The 22,199-nt window shown below is 35.3% G+C and overlaps 1 protein-coding gene across 1 annotated transcript; it reads right to left on the bottom strand.

Moving 5' to 3' along the window:
* Positions 1-771: 771 nt before the first annotated feature.
* PPP1R2 (protein phosphatase 1, regulatory (inhibitor) subunit 2) lies at positions 772-21,015 on the bottom strand. Its single transcript, XM_010834385.1, has 6 exons — positions 20,567-21,015; positions 12,017-12,124; positions 9,899-9,976; positions 9,252-9,352; positions 4,772-4,939; positions 772-3,197 (listed from the first exon to the last, which is right to left on the bottom strand). Exons 1-6 carry the CDS (start codon positions 20,686-20,688, stop codon positions 3,151-3,153), a joined length of 624 nt encoding a protein of 207 aa, XP_010832687.1. The 5' UTR covers positions 20,689-21,015; the 3' UTR covers positions 772-3,150.
* Between the last annotated feature and the right edge of the window lie 1,184 nt (positions 21,016-22,199).

Raw genomic sequence — 22,199 nt, 5'->3', positions numbered from 1 at the left:
AAACAGGTTCCTTAAGCAGGATGTCTCAGACTCTTTTAATATGATGAGATGCATTATTGTAAGTCTGGGGGGTAGGGGAATAAAGCGTACAGCAAGTGCAAAGCATATTTGGCTCACAGAATCCTTTTCATGGAACACACTGAAAAATGCTGTTTTAGGCATATGTTTATACAGGCTAGCTTGGTACTTACTTTGTAACAGAGTCTATGAAAAAAAATCATGCTTTGTGTTTGAAACATCCTGTTTAGAAACAAACTTGTGGAACACAACCTAATCACATGCATTTGCACATCTCCCACCACTGTATAACTGTACTTTTAAGATTTTTCCTAAATGGTGTGTAAACCTCAAATAAAATTTCCAAATTTCTTCAGATTAAATATAAAAACTCAAACTAAACACTTGAAAAATGTTACTCCTAAAGCACACGACGTGTATCAAAAATCCAAATGAAGTTTACTTGTAAGGTACAACTTCAAAAATGAAGGAATTTCTACACCTAAAAAGGCATGAATAGAGAGTACGAAATTTAGTTATATCCTGTCATTTGGCATGTATGAAACACTGAAACCAAAGAACTTGGCCAAGAATATTTTCCTCACTTAGTAAGATATCTGCTCTGCGTGGTTGTTTGGAGGATTGTATCTTAAGACACCAAGCACAATGCTGGGCAACTAAACAAATCACTTTCACAGTGTAGTCCAAGACCCTCTTCTGGTATCCACAACACAAGACCTGGGTAGGAAGAAAAGAAAATCCACACACAAGCAATTGTCATATGACCGTATTTTATTACAATATGTTCAGTGTACTAATGTTAAGAGGAAAAAATGTAAACAAAATGAAAGTCTAGGGAAAAATGGCACTTTGCTTTAATCTTCAATTTGAAGTTATTTTTAACAATCCATTTATACCATTTTATGTCTCAGTTTTTAAAGAGCATCACTGCTGAATTTCAGACTGAAAAATGAATACACAGAAAAGATGACATCAAGAGTTAAGCAGAGAAGAGATACTGATTAAAAAACTGAAAGTAAAATCTACTTTGGCTAGAACTGAACACTGACAGATAACTTTCTCCAAAGGAAAATATAACTTGAGTCATAAAGGTTCATTTTTTGTATAGTTCAATACCACATCAATTAGAAACTCATGACAATGATAACAATTTTACTCAGTCACATTCGATTACCTAAAATTCTACTGAGCATGCTATTTGCCATGTCTTATTCCTCTGAGATAACTATCTATTTCCGGAAACCAGAAACGCAAGTTTGCCTGTGATTGAAGTTTCAACAAATAATTTGTAGAAAACACCAAAGATCAGTTGTTAAAGTTCCTACCTGTTCTTCACTGTATAGCAGCTATTTCTACAAATAAAGAGCACATGAATACTTCCTAAGAACTTGAAATGAGAAAACCAAAAACAGAGATCTGTGTGTATGAACATATGTACACATATATGTATAAGCTTAAATACCCCCAGACAAGTTTAAACAGAGAATACCTCAATATTCTAAATTCAGAAAGTAGGGATAAACACTGTCTAGTTTATCGATCAGTGGGACTACTAGCTTATGTTTTAGTTAGAGCACTATACCTGCAGTTCAGAAGTACTGATTAGATTCCATTAAAAAAGAAGACATCCAAACTAATAAAAACATTCTTCTAACAGTAAATAATTCTCCCACTTTTTACTTATTTTGACATTTGATATTTCCATAAGCTTGCAAGTGGAAGATAAGCTGCTCAATAAAAGCCAATTCAAATATACAATATACAGAAATTACTTAAAAAGTCTGCTCATATAATGGATTCTTTAGGTACTAACAAAAAATTAAAATACAAATAATTGACTAGAAATGTAATCTAAGATACACAGGAACTGCACTTCATTTTAGGGGGAAAAAGTCCAAATCTTATTGTGTTAGAAGAATAAAGAACATTTGTCATAGTATACATTATCATATTTCCTTAAAGCAGGAACTATTTTAAGCTTTTAAATTAAAAAGTGTTCAGAATTCTGTTTATACATTCAGGAACTATCATATCACTGGTTACACACAATTCTCTCATCATGCAAAAAAACCTCGGTTGTTTTCTAAGGTCTAAGTAAGTCAAACAATAAACTAATAATAGCACTTTAATTAGCAAGCTGTAAGTCAGAGACATGTAGAAAATTCTGCAGCTGAATTGTATTTCCTGTCTAGTAACGATGCTATTCATTTTCTCCATGTATTAGAAGAATGAATAGGCATTAATAGTCAAAGTAAGATTTTCATTGTTGCAGCAAATGACAGAGTATGTGAGAAAAGGAAAAGTTTCCAATGTCATGACAATCTTTATGATCCATCATAAAGGTAAAGAATCTGTGCGTATGTGTGGAAAGGAGTAAGAGACAAAGGCAGGAGTTTAACACAGGTATATAAAGGGAATGCTGAAACTATATTAGAATTATATTTATTGAAAGACTGATCTGAAGTCTGCCCATGGAGTGTACAAAAAAGTCAGAGCAGACATTAGTGCAAATTTAACCTGACAATTTATTTATGGAAAAAACCTAGTTTTGATGAGAAAAAATTTAATCCTTTCCTTGTAAACATAAAAGAAACTATTTTAAAGGTAGTATGCCAGAAAATGCAACAGTAACTCATAACATACTCCTTTTCAATTAAACAGACAAGTTGAAGACACGTTGTTAAAATACTTTTCAGACTGAATATATTTATCAGCCTATATGATCTGCTGTTCTAACTGGATCTTGATTTTTTAAAAACCCAACCTTTTATAAGAGCTATCACATCTAGAAGTGAAGAAAATAAATTAGATCCCCTCTCCCTCCCCAAAAGATATTAATTTCTAAAGCATAAAAAGCTATATATCTTATACAAATTAACCAGTGTTCTTACAAAAGTAACGTAGTTTTGGATGACATTATGCTGTATTTGTGGTGAAGTACTAGGCACAAGAATATATGTATCAATTAGGCATTTTAAGTCTAATTAGTCTCTTAAGTTATTTAATTCTTGGCAATATATAATAACTGGTACGTATTTTGGTACTTAAGTCATGAATTGTAGAGAACAAGAAGCAGTATATTATCGTAACAGAGTTTGTATTTGACAATTACTGTGTTGAAAAAAATCTCTTCTATGAACTCTGTGATTTGTTTTGCAGTTGGTCACTTGTAGCAGATCCTGCAATGATATAAGAAAAAATAGCAATATCATTTGTTTGTTGAGTATTGCCAAACTTGGAACCACCTGAGCTAAAGTTCCCTTCCACTGCTACAGATGATAAATAAATAGAAAAAAAATCTAAAAAACAAGACATAGTTCATGCAGACTGAACAATATCAACGAATCTGTATACCCTGTAATAAAGAGCAGAATAGGTGTATCTGCTTAGTGGTAGAACAAACAGGTTTCACACTGAACACTTCTGTGAGTAAGTCACAAATGGAAAGCTAAGAGCTTATGACAACTCAAATATTCAAAGTTATAGAAGATTTGCATTTACAATATAAAAATGGCAAAATATTTCCTTAAATATACCACAGACAAAGGCCAAAGTTATTTTTCAAAAGCTGTGGCTTAAAAAAGAAATCCCTTTAACCTTTGACACAGCAGTGCCAGCACAAATTTCCAATAGCAAATGAGGGGTATTCCCAGTGCTCTGTTAGAGCTGCTACAAATGGATATTGAAAGTGGGCGTAGAAATTGATGAAAAGTTATAACCAAAGAAATGTTTATGCTGAATACAACAAAAGAAATCACCAAGATATAGATATAGGTCACCTAAAAATAGATAATAAATTTAAAAAGAGAGTAAAGAGAAACATATAGATTCAATAATCACTCAAGGTAAGAGTTTGTTCACGTTAAATACAAGCTGAACAGAATATGGTGAATAAAATCAAAAGGCAGTGCTAATTGAAAGGAAACAAACTGAAAAGCAAAAGCATAACATGGAGTAACAAAAAAATACTGTAATCTTGATGTTATAATGAGACACAGTCATCGGGTTCTTCCATAAAAATCACTTACATTTCATATGCTCACCAAAACCATAATATAATAATTATTTACTTTCTTAAGACTTAACCATCTAAGGCACAACACATAAAAGTAAGTTACGTCTTCACTCAAAAGTACCAGTCTGCAGTACAGAATAGGCAGATGGGCATAAAATCTGCATTAATGGTATAGAAGATTCACCTTTGTTGAATGCCAGAATAAGTTTATTAAAAATAAAAACAGATTTCCTATGATTGATCAAGAGTTGGTAGGCTGCAGGAGCAGGTTGTTTGAGACTTGAACAAAAACTGGCCAATAACTTGTCAACCCAACAGTCAAGAGTCAACACTGGAAGGATATGACATACTTTATACCTGAAGGGATGTCAAAACAGATCTTCCATGTTAAAAACCTGTTTCTTTTAAAAGTTTTAACTGACATTGTTACAACAAATAAAATATGATCTGAAACATTAAAAATAAAGTATATCTTAATATGAAGATAGACATCACTGCTTAAAGCCAGTAGACCAAACAACATAGACATACGGCACAACCTATGTACTTAAGACAACTTGAGCATAAAAACATTATTTTCAAACTGGCCCATAGGGGTTGAAGTTTTCTACCCTTTGGCATAAAAAGTAAATTCTAGCAAAATTTTCTGAGCTTCTTCGAAGTTTTAAGCAAAATAAAATATATTACTTAGGCACAAACGATCACAAGTGTCTCAGTGATACTTCCAAAACATCTAACCTTGACTTGATTCTTCCATATTCATGCTTTCTCCAGCTGCAGTCTCTGACATTTCTTCATCCTCCTCCTCATCATTTAGGTCTTTTGAGATTAATTGTCTAGCTAACTTAATATTCAGTCCTTCATTGTAGTGAAGCTTCCTTTTCATTTCAAACTGTCGCTTTTTTTCTACAAGATTAAAAAAAAAAAGTAGGCACAGGAAGTCTTTAGCTCAAAGACTGGCAAACTACAGCCTGTGTCTATTTGGTAAGTAAAGTACTGATATTACTGGGACACAGTCACACTCATTTGTTTTGTAATGCTTAAATATACTTTTGTATTCAGTAGCAGAGTTGAGTAGCTGCACTAGAGCCCATATGGCCCTCAAAATCTAAAATATTTACTGTCTGGCTCTTTACAGAAAAAGTTTACCAACCTTTACCTTAGATGGTTCGTGCGTCCATCTTAATGGAAGACTAAGAGCTTTTAGTAGTTTTATTTGTGAAGGAAACTTAAAGATACAGGAAACTTCTCCAGAGTTGAATGGGATAAAGGAAAACTATAATACCATATACGTATACTATGTACAAAGGCTGCATGAATGCACATGTGCATATACACACATACAAAATAAGACTCTGCAATTAACAGTCATTAATTCTGGATCAAGGAATTATGGGGTGGTTTTAGTATTCTCAAATTTTCTATTTTTACAATTAAGAAAAACTTCCTTTTAAAAGTGCTTATTGTCCATGAAGTCATCACAGAAGCATAAAAATAGCTGTAAATCAACACAACCAACCATATTTTATCAATAGATAGGACTTTAAAGATCTATTGTTTATCAAGAAATATTTTATAATTTCTTAGACCTGTAAATTAAAAAACAAAAAAGGGGTTGACATAAAATTGCCACTGTTCATTTTGTAAAGAGCATTAAAACTCACTCACCATAGGTTTATTAGCGTATTCATAAATGTATTTTAGTGCCAAAAAAGCGTAAGAGAAACCTCTTTAAATAAGGCTATTCAAAGTACTTTCTAAATGTCCTCTAATTCCCTCTCTCAAACCTTCAACTCCTACAGTGGAAGCATGGAGTCTTAACCACTGGACCATCAGGCAAGTCACTCCAAGTTTTTATCATCTACACTTATTTATGTCTTAAAAACAGGTATTTACAGTTCATGTCACTACTGATCAAATACTTTTCAGCCTCTATTTGGGTTGGGAGAGGAAAGTTCTGAAATCAATATCCATCTTATCATCCCATAAACATTTGTTTCAAATTACCAAGATCTTGCCAGGCATCTTTCCTTCTTTTCTAAGTCACTTTTCTGATTTTACTCTCTGAGAGTATCATATTTTAAAAGAAAGTAAAATTTAAAAAAAAAATCAATAAAAGACCAAATCCTTATGACTAAATTTTTAGTGATGAATTTCAGACAATGTAAAAGCCAATACTAAAAAAACAACAAAAATTGGTTCTAACTGCCTCCGTTACCAGATATATTTACTAAAAAGATAAGACTTTTTCTCAGTACAAAGTAATACACGTTCTCTTTAATGTAACTTGGAAAAAAAAAATTTTTTTTAATAGTACAATCTTAAAACATCCATTTCCTTAAATAATCACTAACATTTTATAATTTGACTTTTTTCTAAAAATGTGTATTTTATAAAGATGAATTATATTTTGTTGCATATGTTGTTTTCTCACTATATAGTTAGAATGGCCACATCCCAGGAAGCTCAGTTTATGCCTATTGTCTAGTGGAACTATAACAGTGACTCTTTTGCTCTTAAAATGATCCAGAATTTAGACAATAAAGTATATGAAGATACAGTAAAATTCTGCCACATACATAGCAGATTTACTACATAATTTTAAAAGGTTATTAAGTAATGAGTTATAACTTAATCCCCTTGGTCAAAGGTTTCTGATTTCCCCCTTTGTATTTTCATTGTTTTTTTATGATGTAATATACAGGTAACCCTTGAAAAATATGGGGGTCAGGAGCACCTACTCTCATCACAGTTGAAATCCACATTTAACCTTACAGTTGTCCCTTCATATTTGCAGTTTTGCATCTGTGCATTCAACCAGATTGTCTACTGCTGTAATAGGTGTTTAGTATAATTGGACCTGCACAGAACAAACCCATGTTGTTCAAGGGTCAACTATGCATAATTCTAAGAGATATTAAACTTGGGTTTCGCTTGTTAGAGATATTTTTCATTTTGGAATACTCAAAATTTATTACATGATTTATGTATTCATTCTATAGAAAGCTGCTAACACAAGTGGTCTCAACCTTCTTTGAGTATTAATTTTACTTATAATCTTTGTATGGCAGAGCAACATAATACAAAAGAGTACAAAACAAAAATTTTAAGGTTTCAGGCTCGGCTATAATGATAATCAACTATATCCACTGAACCTGGCAAGTAAATTATCCTTTTTATACTTTCCTTTATTGTTTTCCAAAATATAATGCAGAATATACCAATTATTTTAAGTTATTAAAATCTAGTATTTCCTGTGTTCTTGCTTGGAGAATCCCACGGATGGGGGAGCCTGGTGGGCAGCCGTCTATGGGGTCGCACAGAGTCAGACACGACTGAAGCGACTTAGCAGCAGACTTAGCAGCAGCAACAATATGTCAGATCCAGTGCTAAGTGCTTTAAATTCTTTATTTCATTAAATGAATCTAAATATTTTAAAGCCTCCAATTTAGAAATGAGGATCATTTCTGAGGGTCAGAGAAATTAAGCAAATTAGATAAGCGACATACCTGGAGTATAAACTTTGATTTATCTGATTCTATAGCCAATATTTTAATTGTTATGCAACTAGTTACAAGATAAAATCTTCTGAGAATGTTTTCAATAAACAAGGATGTTCAGACACATAATTTGTTTAAAAGCATTAAAAACACCTGTATCAGTAATACTACTACTGGGAACATGAAAAACTTGTGAAAACTGTAACTAGTAAAATGGTCCCCCCTGCTGGTTAACTCATGGAACTACAATTTGAGGGGGAAATTCCTTAATGAAAACTGGTGACGGAATAAAAAAACTTGGTTCTCAATACATCATGTTTTCAGAGAATAAGGAATTAGCAAGCCCAAGGAACAATTTCTATCTGAAAACTCTTTTCAAGGGCCTCATGGGGTATATTTTCAGAAAATAGGAAGTCACCAAGGGCAGAAGATAGATAGTATCATCAATATAATACAACCTGAGATCACACTGTATATAAGATTTCTCTCTTGTATAGCAATTAGGCTCAGACTGTTGCTGTTGGTTTTTATTTTTTTGGCTCAGATTGTTTAGTTCAATAAACTACATTCTATATACAATAGGAGGGAATAGCCAATTTTACCTTTGTAGCTGCATGACAAAAATCCTGACAGCTAACTAGCAAATATTTGCAATCTTAATTCTAGAGTTTCTAAATTTCTTTACAGTACAGATAGTTTCCACATTTCAAGGCTTCAAGTAATAATCTTTCTTTTTTTAAGTTTTTTTTTCTTTTTTCATGCATCCTTTCACCCTAACATAGGCTTGGTTTCCCTTTTAAGAATAATTGAAAACAAATTATATATGCAATTTTTAATTCTTGAGGTCACACATTCACATGCTTCAAAACTACTAAAAGCAACAAAGTGAAACAGCTTTCTTCTTTCCTTACCTCCACAGATAAGCACTAATACTTGTAAAAGCAGGAACATGAATAGGTAGCAATGCTTAACTGTGTATGCACCATAGGGACTAAAAGAGCCTTTTTCATCAATGTTGACTGGACTATTTTTATCTCCTTTCCTATGACATTACTGTTCTTTTTGTTCAATGGGACCTAATAAAAAATCTTTACTTCAAGTCTGATTCATCTGGTAAACTTCACCACTGTCTTTTTGTTTGTTTGTTTGTTTACGGGATGATTTATTACAGAGATTCATCTGAGCTATCTTGGAAGATGACAACTGGCATTTCAAGAGAATCATTTGTTAGAAACAAACAAACAAAAATTAATTTTTTGAAAACAGAGGCTGGTTTAGTTAACAAACTCTAAGCTCTCTAATTTCACTCAGCTAGGATCTTCCCTTGCTGCTGCTGCTAAGTCGTTTCAGTCGTGTCTGACTCTGAGCGACCCCGTAGACGGCAGCCCATCAGGCTCCACCGTCCCTGGGATTCTCCAGGCAAGACCACTGGAGTGGGTTGCCATTTCCTTCTCCCACCACTGTCTTAATACAGAAAAAACTACAAGCGATTAGCTCTTACTGTGATCCACTTTAAGATTATCCAAATACTCAATGACTCTAAACACATTAATTTAATAAACATTTACTGAGCATCTACCTAGTATAGATGCTTACTACAAAGAAAGGAACACTTGTAGTCACTTCAGAGATGGCAATATTTTCTTGAAATGAGGGGGGACAAAGCTGACATACAATAAACCCACATGAGTAGAATCTGAGTTAAAGAAAGAAACTACCTCGTTCTTCAGGTGAGAGGTCACTATCCTCATCTCCACTGCTTTCTTGTTCACGAACTCGATACTTTGGTTCCAAGCTTTCAGCAGCAGCAGCAGTTAATCTATATAATAATAATTTACAAAGAAATCAACATTATGACTGTCTTATATTAGTTGAGTGTCTTATTCAACTTTTGAGTCTCATAAAAGCATCTAAAGAATATTAGTATGCTAGCCATAACCTGATGAGGGGGAAAAAAAAGCCAGAGAATGGTAATAGGTATAGAAAACAATAAACAAGAAAAGTGGAGACAAATCTATGAACAGCAAAGGAACAGAACTTTTTTAGGAATTCAACTTATTTTTACCTATCTCACTTGTATCTTTAATACCCAGGTAGCAGGATATTAAAAAAAAAAAAAAAATCTCTATGCAGGCAATCAACATAGGGAATCTGTATACCAGCTTCTGGTACTCATCTACATACTTTGATTTTAACCTAGAAATAAGACTATACAGGTTGCTATGAAAAATCTAGATGAAACTTAATTCATTTAGCACATGCTTTTTATTTACACTTGTACAAGTAAAGTAAAATGTCTTTAACTCTGCAAAATTAAACACAGCTTTACAGTTGTGAAATATGCTTTATAGTTATCAATACTTACTTCCGAGCTAAGATATCTGGGGTCAGGGCTTCAGTGGTTTCTGAATCACTCAATGCATCTTCATCATCAGCTACCATACTAAGATGACAAACACACTATAAATTAATACTTGAACTATAATTTTTTAAGCAGGAAACAAGGTAGAGAACATAATGCTACTGACCAGAGTATCAATATATTTATGGCTCTGTTGTCGTCTTTGAAGTTTAATTTTAAATTGTTTCTATTCGATGCAAATACTTAAAAGTATAGCACCAATCAAGAAAAGCCTCCAAATAATTAAAAAAAAAAAAAACTACTGCAATCATGAAAATAAATATTGAAAACAAATCACCTGGGAAAAAAAGAAATCAACATTTCAATTATTCTATACAGTAGGAGGAACAATTAATTCAAAAGAAATCCCATGTGGTTTTAGAATACGTATTTGTACATTAACCTGGCTTCCCTGGTGGCTCAGACAGTAAAGAATCTGCCTGCAATGAAGGAGACCCAGTTTGATCCCTGAGTCAGGAATATCCCCTGGAGAAAGAAATGGCCACCCACTTCAGTATTCTTGCCTGGAGAATTCCATGGACAAAGGAGCCTGGTGGGCTACAGTCCACGTGTCGTCCACGTATCGTAAAGAGTTGGACATGACCGAGCAACTAACACTTTTCTTTTCACTGAAGATAAGACACAAAGGATCTATGCAGATACAGGTTAAGTAAAATAACAAAATTAGATACTAAGACCTAGGAAGTTTAAAAATTATTTAGCTTTCCCAATCTACTTTCTAATGAAAAATTTGCTCTCCACTTAATGGCAAAAAAAATGGTTATCTGTATTATTTAAATATAAACAGTTTTAAAATAATGGCTGCTGCTGCTGCTGCTAAGTCGCTTCAGTTGTGTCCGACTCTGTGTGACCTGTTTTTTTTTTTTTAATCATGTTCGATCTTAATTTTTTTAGGATATGTATCTCCAAGCAACACATATAAGGGATTTCTACTACCTTTACTGAAAAGGAAGAAAGCATTGACTTTGGATTCTGGTACAATGAAACTCAAGATATGTTTTAAAGTATACATCTGTAATTAGGGGCAAATTAGGAGGATCACTTTCATAAATGATATGTCTATTTCTTCCTTCAAGATTCACTTTTCAGTATCTGTACTCCTATTTCATTATGTCCTCCCTTTGTCACAATCTTCATGTTTATTCTTGTTTTTACTGTTTTTGCTATCATCAATTTATTTCATCTTCCAAAGTTTCATCCATTGACTTAAAACATAATTTAACTCTTTTTTTTTTAATTTATCTATCTAGTTATTTATTTTGCTGCGCCAGGTCTTAGTTGTGAGATCTAGTTCCCTGACTAGGGATCAAACCTGGGCCCCCTGCATTAGGAGTGCAGTCTTAGCCACTGGACCATCAGGGAAGTCCCTCTAACTCTGTTTTAATAGTAACTTCTGGATTTCTGTTGTCTTACTTCAGTGACAAACATAAATATTTAGTCCTGAAAATCTTTTTTCTATACAATCTAGGCATGATCTGAATTAAGTATTTCTAACTTATTTAGAAACCCATTATGTTTACTGGTGCATTAGTCTTCATACTTACTACAGCCACACACTATCATTTTAATATTCATTAAAAACAATTCTGGGAAGACTCAAAACTAACAATTCCAATGCAATTATATGAACTACAATATCATTTAAGTTAAAAAATAAGGACATGAGATAGCAGTAATGTCCACTTTTTTTTTGCATGGGTTAAAAAAGAGTTAACCATCTGTGAAATTATCCCTTTTCTGCAAAGAGAACGAATAAGGCCCTGCTATCTACTTAAGAAGAAGCAAACAAGCCCAACTCTCATCTTCCTTTTTACAAATAGATTACTTTAAGGAAGGCAGAAGTCACTCATCTCAGCATATCATTAGCAGCTAGGGATGACTGAGGTGCAATAAATATACATCTAATACTATAACTGTAACATAAAAAATGGATTTCATCAAGTTCCATGTTATTTATACTATTACACAAAAATATGCAGGTAGGTTATTAATTAGTGTTCCAGTAACAAATATTAAAAAAAAAAACCAACTGAGAAAAGGAATGATGTGCACAAACACTACCTGTGGTAAGGAGTGCTAGGCTCGTCTATCTTCATTAAACCGTAGTCTTTGTCTGCTGGATGATAGGTCGCCAGGATGTTCATTTCATCCCACTTCTGGGACTTTTTACTAAAATAAAATTTTTTAAATTTTCCTTAATGTAGTAAAAGACAAAAAACACCCAAATATCACATTTCAATTTCTATTTGACTGCTAATTTCTGTTTTCACATCTACTTTCTTGGAATAGAAACTAACTTGGGTAAATGCTGTAAGTAACTATAATAAAATGTAAGTAAATATTTCATAGAATACTTAGTGCCCATATATTAAAAACACATCACAGTTGTTCCTTGGGGTATTGATTCCAGGACCCACATGGATACCAAAACCCAAGGATGCTCAAATCTCCTCTATAACATGGTAGAGTATCTGCAGATAATCTCGTACACCCTCCCATATACATTATATCATTACTAGATTACTTATAATACCTAATAAATATAAATAGTCATAAATACAATATAAAAACTATGCAAATAAATAGCTGCTGGCACATAGTAAATTCAAGTTTTGTTTTTTTTAATTTTCTGGAAATTTTTTTTTTCTAGAATATTTTTGATCCATAGTTGGTTGAATCTCAGGATACAGAAACTGTGGATACACAGGAATACTCAGATTCTTCACTGGGCATTTATAAAAAACTATTATGACATGTTTCATCTTCATCTAGCCTATAGAACAACAGCAAAAACTGGAATTTATACATTGTTTGATCTCAACAGTTAAGGATTTTGGATCCATCATATATTTTTAACAGTTTGATGAAAAAAACACAACAGGAATATTTTTCTTGGCCTATTTTTTTTTTTTTTAGCAGTATCCATAACAATCAATGGAGAAGGAAATGGCAACCCACTCCAATATTCTTGCCTGGAGAATCCCATGGACAGAAGAACCTGGCAGGCTACAGTCTGTGGGGTTGCAAGAGTTGGATACAACTTAGCAACTAAACCACCACCAATACCATAACAATCAAAAGAATCAGAACATAAAACTACAGAGAAAATCTCACTAAATTCAGATACTATTAATGAAGATTTAGATTGTACATAAACTTATAGTTCAGTTTTCTAAGATTTTATCTTTTTATTTTCATTTTTTTAAATTTGCTAAGAAATGATATATTCAGATCACCTGAGATAAATCTACTTACGAAAACTAGAAATGCTTTCTAAGTGTTTTATGAATATTTATTAGTATCTATCCAACAAAATAACTTACACAACTACTAAGGTGATCAATAATGCCTTAATTACAAACCTTTATCTACTCATTAAAAAGGACAAAAACGACCTCTCTGCAGGTCAACAACATTGTTACATATACAATTTATGACTTGATTATATACTTGAAACTAAAACTACTTTAAAAAGAATGTGGATTTTACACAGATTCAAATCATCCTTTCCATATTTGTTCCACATTGGTGACATTTTACTGCAGATATTTTCAATTTTCCTAGATCTTCCAATACCTGATCTTCAAATGCTCTTGAAGAATGACACACTTAAAATTTTAGTATCATATTCTTTTCTTCATATTCTAAGTCACCTTAAAAATTACATGGGCCCACTCATGGCAGGTGAGCCTGACTTTACATTCTTTTGCTTTCTACACTAAAATGCCCACAGTGTCCCCATTTAAGACTAAGCACTTTTTTCCTTCATATTTTTATTGTGGTAAAATATACATAATACAAAGTTCACCATTTTTCAGTGTATAGTTCTGTGGCATTAAGTACATTCATATTATTGTACAACCGTATGCTTTTCAACACTGTCTAGGTTTGTCTTCACTTTGCTGCCAAGAAGCAGTCGTCTTCTGATTCCATGGCTGCAGTCACCATCCACAGTGATTCTGGAGCCCAAGAAGAGGAAATCTGTCACTACTTCCACCTTTTCCCCTTCTATTTGCCATGCAGTAATGGGGCTGGGTGCCATGATCTTAGTTTTAATATTTAGTCCTAAGCTGGCTCTTTCACTCTCCTCCTTCACCCTCATCAAGAGGCTCTTTAGTTCCTCTTCACTTTCTGCCATTAGTGTGGTATCATCCATGTTATCTGAGTTTGTTGATGTGTCTCTCACCTATCTTGATTTCAACCTGTAACTCATCCAGCCCAGCATTTCTCATCATGTGCTCAGTGTATAGGTTAAATAGAGTGACAGCAGACAGCCCTGTTGTACTCCTTTCTCAATCTTGAACCAATCAGTTGTTCCATACAGGGTTCTAACTGTTGCTTCTTGACCTGCATACAGGTTTCTCAGGAGACAGGTGAGATGGTCTGGTATTCCCATCTCTCTGAGAATTTTCCAGTTTGTCATGATCCACACAGTCAAAGGCTTTAGTGTAGTCGATGAAACAGACAGATGTATCTATATTACATTACAATAAAATATTTTAAAAATAAACATATACAAAATGACTTTAAGTGTCACACTAATCTTACACTAAAAATAAATAATGCTAGCAATATTTAATTAAAAACAATAAATTTCTCATCATTAGAAGAATGAATATGGCCCTTGCAGTTACAAGGGTACCCCTCAAATGCTGTAAATCTGTTCTGCAAGATAAACAATAGAAGAAAAGAACTGTAGGATATAAGACGTATTTTCCTAAAATTAAGGATAAAATTTAATAAGCACAACCTTAGCACCTTAACCCACTAACAATTTTGACTTCTGTATATTCTTTCCACTCCATATAACATAAGAAAAAATACCCAAGCTATCACAGTATATAAAAAAGTATAGACAAAACAGTACATATAGTATACATAAAAACAGCTCCTACATCAGTATATGTATTTTATCATAAGCTGCTTGTATTTTCTAGTCTTTACCTTTTTAGTATTACATGCATAATATTCAATAATAAACTATTCTCCTAATGTTAAATGTTTAGATTGAATCCAATGTCTTCCTACTTAAAGCAGAAATGTTTGTGCATATTCTATTCAGTGATATTTTTAGGATAATGAAATGGCAATCCACTCCAGTATTTTGCCTGGAGAATCCCATGGACGAAGAGCCTGGTGGGTTACAGTCCACGGGGTCACAAAGAGTCGGACACGACTGAGCGACTTCACTTTCACTTCACTAGGGACAAGCGTATTTGGGTTAAATTGAAGAGCTCTGTAGATCACTCTGTTGCCACATAGCCTTTTTCTTTTTTACGAGAGCACTGTTGGTAATGTCCCCAAATAATTGCTAAAACTTTGCCAGGACTGGGTATCTGGGTATTTTGCCCACCTGAGCAGGTATAAATTGATATTTAAACACTGCTTTATGTCTGGTTTCTCTGCTTATTACCTAATAAATAATGGAAAAAAATGCTTATTTTACTTTCCTTGTGTGAACTGTTTGCATCCTTTGCCTATTTGCTGGAAACATTCTCATTAATTTGAGTTGTTTATAGCTACATAAATGTAAAGAACACACTCAAATTTATGAGAAGGTTTAAACACATTATATATAACTCAAAGGTATGTATAAGGTATAAATCATATTATAAAGAACCACCTTGTTGGGTTATTTTTTGTACTTTGCTTGCCATTTACTTTCTACTATAAAGAGAATTAAAGTTTTATATATCCAAAGCTTCAGTCTACTTCTTCAACACAACACTATGAGAAAAAGAAATCCTTACACTGGCAAGATCCAGAGAAATAATATCTTGCAAAACCATGAATTTAAATAAGGGCATAAAACAACAAGCTCCAAAGAACGTTAGAAATTCTTAGGAGGAAAGTAGTGAAGTCGGAGAAACTGCGAAGAAGACAAAGAATACCGGAATTAGCATCTCTTAAATTTTGGTAGAATTAACATCACTTGAGCAACAAAATCCAAGGAGTGAATTTGAGTTTAATCCCAATACTACCACAACCATTCCTATGACCTTCACTGGGCCATTAATGGCACTTAGGAAAAACAGTGGCACAATCACTCACACTGAAAACCAGCCGTGAGGGTGACAGCACTGCTGGTTTCAGCTGCTCCCTCTTGGGTGACTGGCCTCCCTGCAGCCTCAGTCTGCACCAGAAAAAGTCACCACTTCTCACTTTCACGTTGATAACTCATATGATGCCATCCATCTCAAAGACCTACATACTTCTTGTTGCTTGCGACTTTTTAATTTTTATCCGAGTTTGGAAGCAGGATTTTACTTCAATGTGTTAAACTTTAAGCCCACATTTCAAAAAATGGTTCTTTCTTAAATGAAGATTCAACTTCTATAGGTTGATAAAGTACAATACTTTAAGGCTGAACAATTAAAGACTTAACAATATAAGCAATTAGTAAATAAAAGTCACTTTTGGAAAACTTTAGTCAGTGAGCCTTTGACCATATTCAATATCCCTTTATAGGCAGAAAATGAGAAAGCTGAAGTATGATTACATAAAATTATGTTAAAGGAAATTAAACACAATCTTTCCAAGCAGAATTTGCCACATTACCTAAGACTACTACAGAATATGAATTAAACACAGTGAATCCAAAGCATGCTGTGTACACAATCCTGTAAGTACGGAAAATTAGGTTTCTATACTTTTAATAGAATAAGACTAACATTTGAAGTACTGTGTTAAACATTTTACATTTAGTAACTCATTTAATAATTAAACTAGGCAGGACTATAATGAATAACTCATTGTTTAAGTCACAGACGTAGTAAGTAGTAAACAGGATCTGAACCCAGGCGTCCGGCCCCATTACTAATCAGTAACCCTAAACACTTCTAATAAGACAAAATTTAGTAACACTTAACATTATATTTTCAACAATCCCAAATGCACATTTTTCTTTTTAATATTTCTGAAAACAAAATACATCTTAAAATGGATGACATCTTATAATTAGCAGCATTTTTTTTTTCTTGCTGTGACATAAAATCATGGTACATCTTAAAATCAATGATGTCTTGCTTTGATGAAGTACATGTACTTACTCACTGTAACTGTTATGTCTGACAGTCACAAGTTGTTTACAATATTCAAAGTATTCAGAAAGAACGGGAATCCCACAATAATGGGGATGATAGTGGTGTTCTAACTAGTGGTATTTTAACACTAGCAGTGTGCTACAGTGTACTGAGATTATCTATGCCTAATTTTATGTGGATTCTATCCAGTTTTAATTGAACTAACCCTCAGAAAGGGGTACCTGAAATAACTACTCATTGAAGATAACAGTACCAATGCAAAGTATAAAGAATAAGAAAATAACAGCACTGTGACATGAAAAAAAAAGATGGTTTGACAAGGACTATATTAACAGAGTCCTGAAGACTATTTGAAATATGGCAGTATATAAACCTCACTTTAAGTATACTTTGAACCTTGACATATTATCTAATTGTAAACAAACATATTTGAAACATATTTCATGTTTTCCTAATAAATGATGCACAATCAAAAAGTTGAGAGACCACAGAATAGCACATCTCAATTATGACTTAAAAACCCCTTAGTAACATCTCTTTGTGTTACATAAACATTAAGTTATACCCTCTTACAATTGATGGGGTGGGGGAGTGGTTTGTGCAGAAAAGGGAAACCACCACTGTATTTCACATGATAAAGGCACCAATAAAAGGTATGGTTATTCATGGATTCTGTATTTGGAAATTTGCCTACTTGCTAAAATTTACCTGTAACTTCAAAATCAATACTGGAGGAGCTTTCTCTCTTTCACACATGCATAGACTGGGAAAAATCTGAGTAGCTGAATATGCACATGTTCCTAGCTGAGATTAAACCTTGTTTCAGCTCTCTTACTGTAAATGTGTCCTTTTCACAGTCCTATTTAGTGCCATGTTTTTTGCTTTTTTGGTGAACTGGCTGTTCAAAATGGCTCCCAAGGACAGTGCTTAACTGCTATCTAGTGCTCCTAAGCCCAGGAAAGCTGTGAAGTGCTTTATGGAGAAAATGTGTGTTAGACAAACTTCTTCATTCAGGTATGAGTTATAGCGCTGTTGGCCATGTGTTCAATGTTAATGAATCAATATATATTAAATTAGGTGTCTTAAACAAACGAATTTTTAAAAGGTGATGAAAATGCTGTGACCACCAGCTTACAGTAATCTATTTTTATATTTCTTCTAGGACTAACAGTTCAGCATGAACTAATCCAGCGTTTGTGGTGACTTTACAGAACATAATTACTCAGAACACTGAGAACTGACTTAAATTCCTGGTCATTTTCACATTAATTAATATGAGATTATTTTGCCTTAAACTCTGGTTCCAACATTTAAAGATAGACCATTACACTGTATTTTTTTAGTTTCTGAAGTTTAAGTGCATTGTAATTGAAAGAGTTATTTATTTCAGTCCTTTATAAACAAAAGGAAAAATACTGGGTGTCCTTAAAGTTAAACATTACAAAAAGTTTGTTTCAAATATGTTCAACTATACTTTCATTGTTTGCGTTCAAAGACGCTCTCATAAAGTCACTAATATTGGTTGTATGAACTGTGACATAAATAACAATGTACACTGTATTACCAAAAGAATTACTTTATTTCTTTTATAGTCATACAACACTTACCATGAAAAAACCCATGCCTTTTACTACTTAGAACCAAACATCATAAACCTCAATCAATTAGGGCTTGGCAACTCCCTTTGAAGACAGGACTATAACCTTCTAATTTAGACAAGTCAAGGCCAACTGCCCTGAAAAAGGCCACTCTTAAATGAATCTGCCCTGGTGGCAGCTTCTAGAGAAGGAGCAGCCCTGTGTAAGTAAACCAGTCTAGTAAAGTGGCTTTCCAGGCAGGACTTGGAAGGTAATCCTAATCAATTTATATAAAGATGCTAATACCCAGAGTGGGGCCACTAGAAATTACAGCAGACAGGTTGAGAATAAACACAAGTAGGGAAAGACATTAGAAAATCTAAGCAGCTACTTGGTAGCCAAACAGAAAGAAGCTCACGCTGGAGAATAACTAAATAATTGAAATGCTACTGAGAACCACAGTGCTGCCGCCGAATACCCTGAAGTCATCTAAGAGCCTTCCATAGTTTGGTTTTTAGACTATCTTAGTCTTCCTGTTACAGCTATGTCTGGTAAGATTCCATTTTTTATAGTCCCATTACAACCCCCAATCTGAAGCAGCTTACCCCAAACAGAGGTTGGAAAATTGCATGTAAGAGTCAAACACCCAGGAGTAGGAGAGTTGCTAGGTCCTTTCCAATCCCCAAAGGCCACGATTCTAAACTATGATCTTACTTCATGTTTTCCTCAAGACAACACCATCACCAAACTGTAGTTCCTTTTATAGCTCTAAAATGATCTTTTTAAACAGGTGTGCCCTAGTTCCAATATTCAAAGTTTTCGGGAACATCCTAATTTTAGCTTTATGACTTCACAGATTTCAACAACTTTTCTTAAGCCTTATTTCCAGTATGTAAGAGTCCTTGTATGCTAGCCCCTCTATGACTTGTAACCTAGTGTTTTATTTTACACTATATATTATCAGTTTTCCATCCTTTTTTTCCTACTGAGGACTGCACCTTGGGTATCTTTCTCTGAGCCATTAACATCTATTTCATTCTTTTAAAAGGCTGGTCTACTTTCCCATTATACTAATGTACTATAATTAATATTTCACTAGTCCTTCTTAATGGACCTTGGGTTGTTACCAATTATTTACTATCACATACAATACTATAGGTCAACATCTTTTCACATACGTATTTGCGAGTATGCAAAAGCAACTAAATTATCATGGCATCATTTTAACTTGGTACTTTCTGAACTGTTCTGAGCTTAAATATGTCTTTCAGGAGGAACAAAGACTAGAAAGCATTCAAATTCCTGTTGCAGATTCAAAAATAATTAGCAATAAGTAGCTTTCCATTAAACATAGATCAGACTGAGGAAATGTCTGTTTCTTTTAATGCAGAGATAATGACAAACCAGGACCCAAGGGAGTGAATGTGGCACGATGCTTTTCTTTCGATAATGTTCACCTAAAAAGGAATGACCGTGGAGGAAGGGCAATTAGAAAAACGGAGAAATCTCTTTTACGGAGGAGTCTCTTATTAGTCTACGACTGCATCTTAAAGGATTTCCAATACAGGAAAATACACTTTAATTATTGAATTTTAGACACTCGGATACGAAGTGAAGTAATAACTGCTTAACAGGTGAAGCTTTACAACTTCAATTTGATTCTTTAATATTCCCAATCTCCAAAAGCTTAAAGATCCTGATGTATGTTTTAAAATTATTATATATGTATATATGTTAAACACACACATACAAACACACAGTAAACGTCATAGCTCTTGCCTTCTTTATAATCACTCCACCCCTAAGCCTGGCCGGCGGAGGGAGACCTGAGCCGCGCAGGGGCCGCAACTACGCAACCGCCCCGCCCGCCGGCCGCGCTCGGGCTCGGGATCTGGGGTTGGCCCGGCTGGGGGTCTGCAACGGCACGGGGGGAAAGGTGGGGCTTCCCAGGCTGACCCGGTGGACGAGCGGCTGCCCCTCTCGGCTCTCACCTCAGCTCTTCGTCGACACTCTTGCCGGGCTGTTCGGCCGAGGACACCACAGAGGAAGTCGTAGAGCTCTTGTTCTTCAGGATCCCCTTGATGGGCCGGTGCGAGGCCGTCGAGGCCGCCATTGCCTGCTGCTCCGGCGGTCGGCTCAGCGTCGCTGCTTGGCGCCGAGTTCAGGAAGGAAAGGGCTGGGCGCGAGCAGAAACTCGCCAGGCAGCCGCCGAGCCCGCCTGGGGCTGAAGCAGCCGCACCTGCTGTCGCGGAGACAGCCACCAGAGTTGTTGTCACGACACAACGACTCGGACGCTCTGGCGTCTAGCCGACGCCGCGTGGCTGGCGGCCCTCCGCGAGCCCTTGGCCACCGGCACTCTAACCGTGGCCCGCGGAGAGAAGCCGGCCTAGCGCCGGAACGACGCCGACGCTAATGCCAAGCGGGCCCGCCCTCTCGCGATATCTAGGGCGGGGCGGGGGCGGGGCGGGGGTGAGGGCGGGACAAGAACAATGCCAACCTCCTCGCCCCGCCCCCTCCCCGAGCCCTCTCGGTGAGTTAGCGCCAACCGCGGCTGGGGCTCTGAGAGCTGTTTGATAGACCCTTAGGAGAGGTTTACAGTTTGACTGTGTACCGAATGGTTAATCTCGGCAAGCACCGTCGCTCCCACCACTTCATGAGGTTCTTATTGTTCGTTGTGTATTTTATAGATCGGAAAATTGAGGCTCAAAGGTGACATCATTCCCCGAAGACATTAACTGACTTTCAGAGAAATGCCGTGTCTCTTCTTTCCTTCCATTTAACAACCATAAAAAGCTTAACTCTCCATTATAAAGTCATGAAAATGTCAGCGTTGGAACGGTCCTTAGAGACCTATTGTGGGATCATAGAATATTGACTTCTATGAAATCATAGAACATCAACATTGAAATAGTCTAACATTTTTTACCATTGGAAAAGCTGAAGGCTAGAGAGAAGTGACCTAACCACCACTATCACAAGACCCATCTGTAGTGTGTGGTCGTAGAACTTCATTTAGACTATGCTTCTGGTCTGATATTTCTCCATTTTACCACATTCTGCCTCTGTGTTTGTAATCCCATGGAAGGGGTCGCTGGCAGAAGTTCCTAGAATGGTGGTTTAGAATCTGTCTCCCCCCATCAAATCTTGGGAACTCAGTGTAAGGAGCCATCCAACACTGTGAAATAGGCCAAAAAATTCTGGGACTGTCTAGGTCTTTGTAAGATGAGTCTCAAAAGAGAAATACAAAAAAAAAAAAAACTCTCCCACACACAAGTCTCCTCACCTTATCTCTGCCTGGGTGTGAAAGATACCAGGGATGACTTGGATGAGAGAGGAAAAGAGAACTCAACACTGTAATGGGCCAGGATATGTGTATATCCTGGTTGTAGGTGCTGTGGCTGCTGTGAGAATTGGGTTCTAGGGAAAGGCAGGAGTTTAAAGCCCTGGGAACACTCTTAGGACTCGGATGTATCTAAAGTCAAGCTCAGGCCAGGGGAGGGGGTGGTATCCACTCCAGCTACACAGGCTCTCTCCGTGCAGTGCCAGCACTAGAGTTGTACAGGTGGGAAAGGCAGAGGGCTCAGATTAAGCAAGTTGCCTCCTGTTATGGATTAAGTTATGTCA

Source organism: Bison bison, unplaced genomic scaffold (assembly GCF_000754665.1).
Source record: "Bison bison bison isolate TAMUID 2011002044 unplaced genomic scaffold, Bison_UMD1.0 scf7180017864032, whole genome shotgun sequence".
In the NCBI taxonomy this organism is placed as follows: Eukaryota; Metazoa; Chordata; class Mammalia; order Artiodactyla; family Bovidae; genus Bison; species Bison bison.
This window is presented reverse-complemented; position numbering and strand designations above follow the sequence as displayed.